Raw genomic sequence first — 14,486 nt, 5'->3', positions numbered from 1 at the left:
CAAAGCGAAGTACCAGAACGAAATCAAAAACAGCCATCATTACTGACACTCCAGAGAAAGAAAGGATTTCATCACTGCGAAAGAAAAAAGTACCAGTGTCTTCCAATCGAGCCAAAGTGTCAGTGCTTACTAAACGAGCACAACAGCTCTCTTCCAGTAGCGACAGTGATCTGGCCATGTCTCTCCATTCCGACACTGAATATGATGAGGAATCATCAAGCGCTGAAGACAGCGATTACCAGGAAAGGCAAACTGCAGAAGATTGTGGCCAAGAGTCGCTTGCAGATCTTGTAAAAGTTGGCGATCACATCATCGTGAAGGTAGGAACGGAAAACGACACCAAAATTTTATAGCGGTTATTACAGATGGACCAGATGATGATGGTGATTTTGATGTCAAATATATGAAACGCTTTCAGAAGATTACGGGTGGTTTTTTGTTTCCAGAGGAAGATGACCTGGCATCAGTAAAAGGTGCTGACATCGTCTGTATTCTGTCTGCGCCAATACCTTGTGCTGCTACAAAACGTCTGTCTGGAATTTTTCAGTTTGAAGGAAATCTTACACATTATGGATTGTAAATCTGTAACTGACAAATACCCTTCACTTTTGATTTTATTTTGTGCATTTATTGTCCAGTAATTACAACCTATTGTCGCAAAATCTCTGTACGCTCTAATATACAGAAGAAACAGTGACATTAAAAGTAAAAATCAAGTTAATTGTAGGGAAGGTGGGGTAAAGTGGAATACCTAAGGGTTAATTCAGTACAGTTCACTGATTTTGCCAAAACATTTAACTTTATTTATTTGAGCGTTAACTGTAACATATTTCGACAATTTTTAAAGTGCGCTTTTAATGACTGCCAGCTTTTTTATATAAATTTTTTTAATTTTAAAATTACCTCCAATAGTCCACTTTACCCCACATATGTGGGGTAAACTGGACCGTTGTAAGTTTTGAGCAAATTCCGTAATTTTTTTCCACGCAATCAAATTATTTACAACTAGCATCATTAGCAAAGACATTATGAAACTTCACAACTGCAGTTCATAAGTCCATTACGAATCAAACTTTGAAATTTTTTTTAAAAACAGAGTTCACAGATAAAGTTGTCATCCTCTTCATTGCAACCAGCGCAGGCTTCATGCGCCCACAGGATGTCCTTTGGTGATAACAAGGCATTCTGAAAAACAAGAATACAACTAAGTTAAGAACCAGCTCGTGTACTCGATCATGATTGGTGGGATATTCCGCCCCGTTAGCTCAGTGGTTACGAGCCCGGCTCAAGATTATGCGGCACTGGTTCGACTCTCGGGGTGTGCGCTTGAGCAACGCATTTCAAGACTGCTCTCCATTTAGCGGCACTTAATGGATAGAATAATTTCAGGCAACAACACCTCAGCAATCGGAAACTTCACTCAGCCAATCTCGGTAACCGGCCCTGCGTCAAAAGCCTCTACAAGTATGCGAAACTACCAGGAATAACCTATCAAGGCTTTGTCAGTCCGAGGATGAAGATTCAATAACCAACCAACCATATCAGAGCAACTATCCACTTGAGTGCTAATTAGGCCTACACAGCTGTTGTGTAAAATAAGCTACAAGATTATAAGTAACACAGCACCTAATTCGGTCAAGAAATCATAAACAAACAAAAAAAATATGTATGACGGGGTAAAGTGGATCACCACTGGTCCACTTTACCCCACCTCTACATTACTACTAATTTAACTGTTGGCCAAATTTAGGCTAGACAGCAACATGAGTGAATCCACGTAATGCGTACGTGATATAGTGAGGCTCATTTTTATCATTCAAAAAAACTTCTACCTTATGTAGGCTACATAAGATACAATTTAAGTTACCATACATACCTTTCAATAGATCAGAGGGTGCAAAAAGTAATTTCAGTGCTTTTTTGTGTCTTCTAAACCATGAAACCTTGAATAATGGCGTGTGCAGCTACTTTTCGTCATGCTTCACTAAACTTAATGGTATCCGCTCAGTAGTGAAACTTTAATAGCAAAAAAGGAGGGGTTCCACTTTACCCCGTTGGTCCGCTTTACCCCACCTTCCCCTACAGTATCTTTAACAATATTTTCTAAAAATGCGTGTCCCATAGGTCCCCGACTATGTCCCATAGGTCCCCATCCGTGGAGACCTATGGAACACTTGAGTCACGTTTTAAATATATAAAAAAATATAACAAATAGTTATTGAAATCTTCTTATTTTTCGCAGTTAGGTAGAGCGTGGACTGCAGTATTAGAAAAACACTGCTTTGGCCAACGTGTGCTGACATGTATCGCTAAATTTCAAAAAATCTGAATTTGGTTCCATAGGTCCCCTACCTCTCTTATTTAGCTGTAGCTGATATTTTCAAGAACTGTATAAATAAACATTTGCTATGAAGATCGGCTGTTATCAAGAGTGCTGATGGTCGTGAGGGGAACACATCTTGAAGCGTTTAGCTCATAGCGAAGAAGAGCAAGGCAGGCAAAGAAAACCCCATAAAGAATGACAAAAACAAATAAAATCAACAAGCAAAAACAACATTATCATCTTGCGGAAATCCTATTATACCCAGGGAAGTTATGTCTTGCAGTTTGCAGATATCAAGCGTGCTTTGATATAAAGTTACGTCGATAAAGCAATAACTATACGGTAACACCCCGCCAGCTAAACTCCTCACCTTTACACCGATCCAACGTCATTATCTATTATCCTACCTGTGAAGAAATGTAGCCTACAAGCTAGTGAAATAGCTTCCCTCTACTCGCTAATTGTGCTCTTTTACACTTTCTTTTTGCAGATGTTGAATGGAAACTTATCATTCTGCTTAATTTCAATACCACATCATCCACATGCAATAGCTTCCAAAATCAATGATGATACATTTTACATTTTTCATTCATTTGGTACCCCTTTAAATGTTTGGTTTTTATCATTCGTATTGTACTTTTTTTCAATATCGGAAAAGTTTGACAACCTGACAATAAGCAAAGTGCTAGGTCGACGTTTGGTCTTTTTTTGTCTTTGGTATTAGTAATGGTATATCTACCATACATGGTGAAAACAGAAGAGGGAAAATATGTTTTCCTCTGTGTTTGTCCGACCCTGTTACTTTTTACACTTAAGAATTGCGGTTCGAAAATTAAAATATTAAAAGTTTTGTTTGGTAACACCGCTATTAGGCAAACTGCTTGGTAACAACTAGAACATCACACAACTAAGGCGAAAGAGAAAATTGAAAAAAGAAAACTAATCAGGAAATAGTTAAAACATCACACTATCACACTCTTGAGTTTTTTGGCGCTAAAAGTAACTACTTTTACTTCTCTCATTTTCACAAACCATCATTTTTCCCGATTAGTTTTTATTTTTCAATTTCCTCTTTCGCCTGAGTTGTGTGATGTTCTAGTTGTTACCAAACTGCTCTGCAGCTGGAGATTCTGGATTTCAAGCGCTCTGATTGGCTAAAAATTATCCTTGAAGCTCCACCTTTTTTGGTATTTTACAGCAATTTTTGAATCTGTTGGGGCTGCATGGAAAACAGCCCCACGTAACCGAATAACTTTACAGACTTTTTAAAGTTAGCTTTTATATCGCAGAGTAGCGATGAGCCATGAATGTAGAAGTGTTAGCTTCAGAGTTAAGGTATTCAACAGGTTATAGGAAGTGCTAGGGCATCTCAAAATCACTTGAACCTTAAATGCAACGGCTAGGCTAGTCAAGACTAAGCTCAATACTAGTAAAGTTTGTCTCCAAAGCAATACCGTAGTGTTAGTTTTTTTAAATACATCTTAGGAATACATCAACTTTTCAACAAAGTTTGAATACATTTTTTCAAAAATTGGGGTAAAAACATGCTCAGAACGCTCAGAATTTTTCTGGGGGGACCCCCAGACCCCCCGCAGAGTCGTTTGCAGCCCCACTGCTCACAAACACCACCAGCCGCCACTGCACTATTTCAATTTATCACTTTCATTTTTCATAGCTTTGTGTCTCTAGTTCAAATGTGTAAAGGTTTAACATTAAACTAGATTTGCTTTTGGTAACAATTCACAGTTAGAAAACTCAAGTGTAATGGAAAATCGTTACCGGGCCAGAAGACGGTTTGAAGGGGTGCAAGATGATTTTCCAACTGAAGTTGGGGATATTTCTTGGGTTGATTCATCAAATTCGGAAGCTTTCAACTTTTCTGCATGTGTTCTTGAAACTGGAGAGGATGCATATATTGCTCAAGCAGATGTTGATTACCAAACAGTGAGTGGTTTCACCACCAGACAAGTTTCTGATGCTTATATACCATATGGTTGCATAGAGCGTGTCGTTCAAAACTACAAAGTTCTCACAGTAAAGGATCCACTTCGGTTTCAATGGCTTAAGCACAGAAATGGTAGTGTTCCAAAAACAGCAGTAGTTGGAGGAATTGATGGGCGTACATTGCAATACATTGGGCGTACTTGCACGCCTTTATCTAATGGAAGAACATATTTAGGAGCCATGTTAACCTTGAGTAGATTTACTAGAGCTGAAGGATGCCGACCTGGAAAAGTTTTTCCACCACACAGATGCTTGTATGTTCCTTACAATGGAGGGGAGTATATATTTGATACATATGAAGTGTTATGCTACAAGCCAACCCCTGGAAAGCTAAAGGCTATTTGCAAATGGAAGATTCTTACAACTTTAAAAAAGAATAATCAAAGCAAGAAAGCTGTTATTGATTTACCTTTGCCTCATATGATAAAGAATTACTTAATGCAGTAGAGTGATGAGACTTACATTTTCTTATGAATATATATATTGTAAGTAAGTCCATTGCAAAACAAACTGTCATCAAAAGTTATTACATATATAAGTGCTTTGTCAGTGAATTGTTGATGTTGATGCAGTGAATTGTTGATGTTGATGCAAACAATGAATTGTTGATGCAATGTACTTACAATTGTATTTAATGAAAAAATATTTGCCAAATTATGTCAAAATTAAAACAAATTCGTTCAATCATTTTTAGTATCACACTTTGGCCTTGTTATGGAGAAGCAACCAATTGCGTTTGAAAAAAACAGTGGTAGCAGCTACTATAACAATTATTTCTTTTTTTTCTGTGATATTCTTGCAAACGGAATAATATTGACTACCTCTGTGCTGCTGATTCAAGTAGGCTAGGTTTGTTCCTCTTTGTTATGGTATGAGTAACATCTGTTAAACTTTTGTAACCTTAAATACCATACCAGTGTACAACTGTTTTACACAGATACAGTTGGTTAGTTTTTCCTGACAAGGGCACAGTACTCTGGTGAAAATATTTGATTTTGTTTATGACATTTTTTAACTGATATTGTCACTCATGTAAATGTGTCAAATATTTTATGAAGTTCATTCCAAACAATTCTATTTGCTTCCAAAGATTTTAAATTGTTGACAGCTTAAAGTTTAAAAACAACCTAGGTAATTTATTCTTTGAAATAAATTATTGCATTTGGTTGATCACGGCCTACTAGAACACGGCCAAATATGTTGCTATTTGAGGAAATTTCTAAGAGTCTGAATTGTTACAATCATAGCTATGACAAACCTGTCATCTTCCCATTTCCAGAAGTAAGTAAAATAAGCAATATTTGTACCTGGACATATGTTTGGCTTGTTTAACCGGAGATTAGGTTTTTATGTTAAGCACAACTTATGCAATAACAATGTAAAATATGTAAGATTTTCCAACTGCATCCGCAGCGAAAAGCTAGTTTTTGTTTGCAACTTGCATATACGGTAGGCTACTTCTTTTTCGTACAATGCCATCTGTTTGTTTTAATACATTAGACATTCATTAATTAATATAAAATTGTTTTTCTGGCACTTTTATTTGGTAGTGTCTGTATGCAATTATGAAACCTTCTCTTCAATATTTTTACTATTCTTTCAGTGCAAGTAAGTTAAGATAATGGACTAATGTTTGATTAACTTAGTTCACTGTTAAGCTGAAGTTTATAGCAGCAGTATTCTTATCAAAATTCCAAATATATATATACTTTAATTGACTCATTTGTACGGTTCTAAGGATTTTTCATATAACCATAAACTTCATGTCATTTTTTTCTAATTTTACAACAGGTAACTGAGATTTTGCATTTTATCTTGAAGGCAACCTCAGCAATTGTTGTTATTTTGAGGGACTAACCAAGTTTTCCCTTATTTACTTGATTGCTTATTTAAAAAGATTATTTCATGCTTGTCCATCACAAAGAAAAATAAACTGTATGCTGTTAATTTAAATGTACCCACATGTATCATCTTTTAAAAATGCAACAATAAACTTCAGTTTGTGGTGATCATTGAGTTTCGGCTTGAGACTATCCTGTTGTCCAAGTGCACTTCTTTAAACAAGAGTCGAGGTAGAAGAGACAGTTGCATAATACATCATTATAATTTGAGGGACACAACTCTGAACTCTTCGTGTAAAACATACAGGTTCATAAATTGAATCTTAGGACTGCTCTCACCAATGGCCAAAAGTCGTTTTAGTAAACACAATATTTTTACAAATGAATGTCAATGCATAAAACCTTGCTTCAACCTGAAACATTTATAATATATCAAGTTTTGTGAGAAATCTGGAAAGATATAAATCAACGTTTTGAAATGAATGATATACAACTTATGGCACTCAAGCATGTACCGTACATCAATAACTATCCTATTTGAACATCAATAACTATCCTGTTTGAATAGTACAGTTGGCTTTGAGCCATCATCGAAAAACGTACTTAGTTTTCAAAATCACTAAAGGAACATTTCAACGTACAGTACTCCTTCAGAAACCATGCAGGAGGTATGAAAACACCATATCTGATTTCTTATACGTTTGGGACTGTTCGCTATCTTTATTCACAATATAAAACTACATATAACTTTCGGACTCTGCATTTTTATGTTGTTTTTTCAGATGAAATCTTACTTTTATGTATTATATTATTTATGTCAGAACTTCACTTTCAATCTTTTTATCACAATCCTAAGCCAATAAAATCACATGTGATTGAGCAAGTGCAAAAGACAATGGGGTCCATTGAAGCCATGTTTTTAAAGTACCATGGGTAAACCATTCAACAAACAAGTAGTCATGTTTTAATAGCAAAATATCAGACATCGTGTTGATAAAAAAGACACTTCCTCTGAGAAACAATGTATTGACAATAGTAAAGAAAACAAGTTTAAACTTGACAACGGATAAATATTAAAATCTTTTTTGCAACGTTTTTACTTTGCCAACTCGCGGTTTCACGTCAACTGAATAGCAGCTGGGCATATACCATCTGGGACACAGTGTTGATTAAAGAACTCCTTTTTTTCCTTGCAACAAAAAGTTCAGAAATGATTGGGATGCCAACAGCTTGTATGTTGAAAGTTGCTGAGAGGATTGATTAAAAGTTCTTTCCAGGCCTCCAGGACACATTGTTCAGTCCCTGGAACTGACGCTGCAGCATGCGATTATCCGCCCATTGTGAGCTCAAATGTTGGTCTTCATCAACGTTTTCCAGTTTCTAAAAGAGGGTGGCATTGAATAATTTTCCGATCTTCACAATGTTAACAGAATAGCAGTATCAACACTCAACAGCGCCAAGCTTTACAAAGATTACTTCACAATGCGGATAATAACGATCTCTTTTAGCCTGATGCTGCGAGTTCGCTATAGTAGTAGCGGTTTGCACTAGCTTTCAGAACACAGTTTCCAGGTCATGGACTATAATATAACGAATAGTCGTCGAATCGTCATAGCACATGATAAGGGAACTGTGTTCCGAAAACTAGTGCAAACCGCTACTACCATAGCGAACTCGCAGCATCAGGCTAAAAGAGCTCGTTAGTATCTACATTATGAAGTAAGCAACAATCATGCTGCTAAAAGTGAAACTGAATCTTTTAGAAAGATTGCCTGACACTTTGTATTTGTGAAACTTTTAAGATTTAAATTAATACCGTATCTCAGTATGTAACACGAATCATCCTCCCCCGCAAGCATACCAAATATGCTTTAAATAATGTGATGATTCAAAGCTGACTAAAAAAACTCAAATATATGTAATTCTGTATAATTACACTATTGCATTTGTCAGTGTAGTCCGGGCAAACATCGACAATTTAAGGTGGTAAAAGAAGATATTTGATTGAACTAAGGCTCAAACAATGACTTATGTCATGTGAAATATTCAGACTAACTTATTCAACGTATGGAAATAATAACCACCTTCAGTTCTTCTTGTCGTCTATATGCCTGCAGCATCATTTGTTTCTTTTGATCTTCATTCACCACTGGCTCCCTTCCAGGAGGTCCAGTTCCTTTTTTCTGCAACTTAACCACAATCTTCGTTTTTTCATTCTTGCCAACATAATCCGATAACTTTTTGCCGGGTTGCATTTCTTTGCCAGCCCACCACAGAGTACCTTGTCCTTCAGGAATCACTTGAAGAGACGCCTGGGTTCCTGACGTAACATAAAACGCATACTTTCACGCCATGGGCTTGTTCACTGTTCCTATATCACATGACCCCCTTGGGTGTGTCAGAACCAACATATTAAATTATGCAGTGTACAAGTTTAGAAGAATGTAAAATACGGACATACGCTATATTGGATGTAAAAGAAGTGCAAGCAAACGACATTATATGATATTTCAGCATGGGATGCTCAATAATGGCTCATGCATTTACAACAAAGATAAAATGAATTTTCTCCGGATTAAAGCTAGAGAAGTGTCATTGTAACATTACAGTATCATGACAACAACCTGTTAAATCTTCTGCATTTTCAAACTCCATTCTGATTGGGTCGTGAGGGGGAAGTCCCATGGGGTAAACAATCATAACAGCACCTCTCAATTGGTCCAAGGTGTCTTTGATAATTGTTTTCGTCATGACAGTGTTGGCTTCAACAAGTTTCTGTTGAAAACACAACAGGCGATTTATGTAACTCGTCTTGTGCATCTTACATTTTGTTGGCATTTGCATGAAGGAATTTTTCTACAAACTTATCCGGTGAAATTACTATCTATCAGTCAATTTTAAAAGAACTATATTGCATGCTTTTGATTTACCTTATTAATATTCGCTTTTGCCTCAAGAATCATTTTATTCAAGACTTCAGCCATCTTTGCATTTGGTGCATGGCCATTCCTTCGTCCAATATCATCTTTGCTGAACACAGAACCACCACTTGGAACACATCTAAAGAAATCAATAAGTAACCAATAGATCCATTTTATTCCACTTTAAAGTTATATAGAATCATTCTAAAAAGTGTTTTAAACATATTGTGGATAAACATTATTTACAGTAAGAAATGGCACTTTGTAGCATATTGTAAAACCAAAATGTTGTTAACCTACAATATCTTATACACTTATATATCCCCATCTGCAATTGTCTTACTCTACAAAAGTTTGCATCAAGTGCAAGCTAGGACTCTATAAAACATCTAAACAGAGCATGTTAAAGGTATCAAGAGGTAAAGTATTGCTAGCTATTCTAAGATGAAAGAACATACTTTTCAATCCACTCATCCTTTAACTTTAGTTCAGTGATTTGGTCATCAGTTAACCCTTGCATGTTTGGTGGAAGTAAGGTCCCATGTTTTGCTAAGAATTCCATTTCTATTTACAAATCAACAGACTCATGGTATTATTGAGTTACCGTACAAATAAAAATGTATAGGCTACTGATACTAGATATTATTTTTAATTTATATTCGACAGCAAAAAATACTACTACTCCTGTATAACTATTTAACTACAGTACGGTAGTTTGTACAATGTATAATGTCTAAAACCACATGTTAAATAATCTCTTGAAATCATACCGTACAAAATATTCTGCATAGTCATTTGAGAATGAACATTGAGAACTTATTACCTGGAACTTGGCTTCGATCGCTATATTTCTGGTAGCTGGCATTTGCACAGCAACCCAAACTCATCCAGTATTTGTTATGTACTAGTACTACTACACCAACTAATACCATGTTTGAAAAGTCCGTCTCAAAGAAAATTAGATTTAATATTTGAAAGAATTCATCAAAAGAATTTTACTGTGCTACGGAAAAATTCAATCCTACATAACATACATTTGTATAATATTTAAATCAAATATAGTTATTACTATCTGAAGCCGTTACAAATTGTTTCACCTAACGGATCATCAGAAGGTCTTATTCAAATAGATTCTATTTGAATAAGACCTTCTGATGATCCGTTAGGTGAAACAATTTGTAACGGCTTCAGATAGTAATAACTATATTTGATTTAATTTGCTCTGCTTTGCTTTTTTCTTAGCATTGAGCACTTTTTTGTAGTATTGATAGTTTTCATTGTTTTGTATAATATTTAATATCTTTTCAAAATTTCAGGTATGGGTCATTCCATGCCAAATGAGCAAATGGGTTACACCACATGTCATAGATTTTTTTGAAATTTGGCATACTTGTAGATGTCAAAGAAATATGAAGAATACAAAAAAAAATTTTGAAAAAGTTTAAATATTAGCCGAGTTATGGTCATTAGTAAAATCACCATTTTTGCCTGTTCCGCTTTAGTGATGTTGTCCAATTTCCTATAGTATTTCTAATTTCTTAACCTATGATCAAACAAAATGGCTGAAAATTGCTAGACAGACATTTTAAGATCCAAGGAAACCAAAAATGTAAATTAAAAAGTTGACAGAGAACTTCTTGATATGATTATAAAGGTTTCAATTTGCTACATGCATTTTTCGGAGGCCAAACTTTGAGGGCCTATAAAAAAAATGGGTATAAAAATTAAGAACTGAAATTCACATGTATTGGACTTATACCAATACTCTTTCATGTCAAATAAAAAAATTGAATTAATTTTGATAACTACTATGATAAAAGCTAGATTTTCTGACTTGCAAATTTTGACCCTTTTTACACTCATTGTTCAAGATTTTTGTCTATGACATCACAATTTACATTATTGCTTGTGGATGACATCACAATGTACATATTGTTTGTCATAATGCAGCTCATGAATGAATTGAATACTGGTAATACACTAAGGTTTAACGTTGTAGGCCATGCACTATAGTAGTTATCATATTATTAGTACTACATTAGTTTTACAATAACACAATTGTTATGGATTCTACACAGCATTATGACATTGGAAAAAAATAAGGTATTGTACCATAAAAATTCACTTTGCTAGAAGCATTGGGTTTTTGGACATTGGTGGACTTGCAGAAACAGATGAACATGTTTATTATGAACCTTGACATTTCTCTGCTTCAAGCAGGTAGACGGGCTGTGAACACTTGAACAGTGGGAAAAGTATTTTTTCTGGTTGCAAGATCTGTGGAGCATGTTAGGAATAATACATTGCTAATAGGACAACCTAAAATTGAAATCACAGTTAAAAGAGTAATTAACTCAATAACTCTACAAGTTACCACTACTAATACTATGGTGCATGGCCTACTGCACTAAACCTTAGTGTATTACCAGTATTCAATTCATTCATGAGCTACATAACAATTGTCATGACAAACAATATGTAAATTGTGATGTCATCAACAAGCAATAATGTAAATTGTGATGTCATAGACAAAAATCTTAAACAATGAGTGTAAAAAAGGTCAAAATTTGCAAGTCAGAAAATCTAACTTTTATCATAGTAGTTATCAAAATTAATTCAATTTTTTTATTTGACATGAAAGTGTATTGGTATAAGTATAAAACATGTGAATTTCAGTTCTTAATTTTTATACCCATTTTTTTTATAGGCCCCCAAAGTTTGGCCTCCGAAAAATGCATGTAGCAAGTTGAAACCTTTATAATCATATAAAGAAGTTCTCTGTCAACTTTTTAGTTTACATTTTTAGATTCCTTGGATCTTAAAATGTCTGTTTAGCAATTTTCAGCCATATTGTATGATCGTAGGATAAGAAATTAGAAATATGACAAGAAATTGGACAAAATCACTGAAGTGGAACAGGCAAAAATGGTGATTTTTCCAATACCCATAACTCCACCAATGTTTGAAATTTTTCAAAAATTTTTTTGCATTCTTTATATTTCTTCGACATCTACAAGTATGCCAAACTTCAATAAAATCTATGACATGTGGTGTAATTTTTCCAAAAAATTTGCTCATTTGGCATGGAATGACCCGTGGCGTATATATTACCAATTTATTGCTTTTGCATATTTTTCAGGGCCTTTTGATGATCCCCCTTTTAGGGTGAAACAGGCTATAGAGGTTTTACAAAGTAGTAACTATATTTGATGTAATTCACTCTGCTTGGCTTTTTGCTTGGCATTGAGCACTTTTTGTACCATAGTATTTATGTACATTAAACAATAAATACTATTTAGATTAAACATTAAACAATAAATACAATAGATGGTATGATACTGAATACCTTACCTGAGCAAATTCTTTCAATCTTTAATCTTCCATTATAAAGGTCAAGTAACTGGTTAACAATATCAACAACAGCAATGGTAGTTGTAGTGTCATAAAGAAACTGGCTTTCTTCGCCATGTTTGACATTTAAACGAACCATTGAAACAATTTGATAAAAAAGGCTTGATTCCAATTAACTTGTAATGTTTTTAAAATCAATTCAAGATATATCATAACATATATACGTAAATAGTTTAAAACAAACTACGGTACAAGCTTTTTTTGCACCTATACAAAAACAATTTATGGTAGGTTTGAGTTTATTAACTTATTATTATAATTTATCTAAGCTTATTTGCAATGGAAAAAGAAAGCTCATTTGCTGCAAAACAACTACACTCCATGTGCATATTTACAACTATTTTTTTTTCAAGAACCTCTGAAAATTGTATTTGTTAACTGAAACAGTTAGTCTTTTTTTATTAGAAATATATTTTCATGCTCTTAAGCGTGCAATAATTTGGTGGTATTATTGCGTGTATTAAAATGACTAGGCTATAGCGTATTTTGTAACTGTTGTTGCAATTCCATAATGCGTCCAAACGTCACAGACATTCTGACGGAATTGCACCTAATACAACAATCTGTAAAAAAACTTGTGGTATATAATGCGATGTCAGGACCTGATAAAAGCACTTCTCTTTCACAATAATTTTTATGGCGCTCGAAAGTCAGGATGCTATTTTTTTTTATAAAAAACTGAGTTTTTCTAAAAACGTAATTTGAAAACATAAAAACAAGTCACATAGTCAGCGTAAAAAGGTATAACTTGCACAATTTGTAATAACATTATTGATAAATAAGCCATTAAACTTTTTTCTGTCAAATCATTTTTTTTTTTGTGAAGTGGTTACAATTATATCTATGACGCAAATACGCACATGGACCTTAATGTTTTTGGACAAAGAGTTATACACATCTAAATATTAAACTGCTCAACAAAGAAAGGAAACATCATGAACCTGGGGCAGTAAAAGGATAGACCCTTGGCATCAGAAGCTCAAACAAAGAACAAAAAAAAAATATCATGTCCAAGCAAGCCTTATGGGTCCAGTAAGAGAATTTAAAATGTTACCAAGAAGAAAATAGTTTTTTAGTGCTTAGGCCATGTGATGTATGGTATCCAGTGATTCTCAATCTTTTTTGGCCCATGGACCATATTTTTGAAAAAGATATTCGATGGACAACTTTGCTATGTCGACGCCTCATTAACGCCACTAGTCGAAACTGTACTGCATATAGGTCAGAAAAATCAAGGGCGTGTCCAATCTTATTCCTTAATAAAATGATACGTAATTCACTAATTAAGCAAACCCTCTTATTTTATACACTCAACCATAACTACTTGAATACACATAATTTTAAATTTTATGCTAACAAAACAGCTTGTAACATTTTGTTGATTTGATAGAACTGCAAAATACAGTAGGCTACTTAATTTAGCATTTGAAAAATTAACATTTGACATTCATAAAATAATTTAATTAATATTCAGTAAAACAACGAAGGTAGGCTACTACGACAGTTTATCGAACAACAGTTAATCGAAACGACAGTTTATCGAATGACAATTAATTGAATGACGGTTAATCGAAACAACTGTTCACCAAACAACAATTAATCGAACGACAGTTAATCGAAAACCTAACCCTTGAGTATTTTATTGCATACGGTATGTGCATTAAAATTTTAGATAAAATTTGTTTCGGGAGATTTGTTGTTTGATAAACTGTCGTTTTGATAACACTTAGTCGATGAATTGTCGTTTTGATAAACAGTCGATTCGATGAACTGTCGTTTCGATGAATTGTCATTAGATAAACTGACTTTCGATTAACTGTCGTTTGATAAATTGTCTTTCGATAAATTGTCGCGTCACAAACAATGAATAGCTCTACTCTGTCTAAAGAAACTTTGTACCATGAAGATTGAAGAAACGCAATCTTTGTGCATCGACAACACCACTACAATTACAGCAACATATGATTTATTGATTAGGCCTTCCAG

The 14,486-nt window shown here is 34.4% G+C and overlaps 2 protein-coding genes across 2 annotated transcripts; one reads left to right on the top strand and one right to left on the bottom strand.

The window, feature by feature from the left end:
- Positions 1-4,061: 4,061 nt before the first annotated feature.
- LOC145785644 (pfs47 receptor-like) lies at positions 4,062-6,336 on the top strand. Its single transcript, XM_082597327.1, has one exon. The coding sequence runs from the start codon at positions 4,088-4,090 to the stop codon at positions 4,772-4,774; it is 687 nt and encodes a 228-aa protein (XP_082453453.1). The 5' UTR covers positions 4,062-4,087; the 3' UTR covers positions 4,775-6,336.
- A 106-nt stretch (positions 6,337-6,442) lies between these two features.
- LOC145785432 (cilia- and flagella-associated protein 298-like) lies at positions 6,443-12,700 on the bottom strand. The gene is made up of 6 exons (XM_082597090.1): positions 12,441-12,700; positions 9,548-9,653; positions 9,099-9,228; positions 8,793-8,943; positions 8,253-8,488; positions 6,443-7,548 (listed from the first exon to the last, which is right to left on the bottom strand). Exons 1-6 carry the CDS (start codon positions 12,577-12,579, stop codon positions 7,429-7,431), a joined length of 882 nt encoding a protein of 293 aa, XP_082453216.1. The 5' UTR covers positions 12,580-12,700; the 3' UTR covers positions 6,443-7,428.
- Positions 12,701-14,486: the final 1,786 nt, after the last annotated feature.

Source organism: Aplidium turbinatum, chromosome 16, assembly GCF_918807975.1.
Source record: "Aplidium turbinatum chromosome 16, kaAplTurb1.1, whole genome shotgun sequence".
NCBI classification, from domain to species: Eukaryota; Metazoa; Chordata; class Ascidiacea; order Aplousobranchia; family Polyclinidae; genus Aplidium; species Aplidium turbinatum.
Note: the sequence above shows the minus strand (reverse complement) of the source record. Positions and strands in the feature narration are given on the sequence as shown.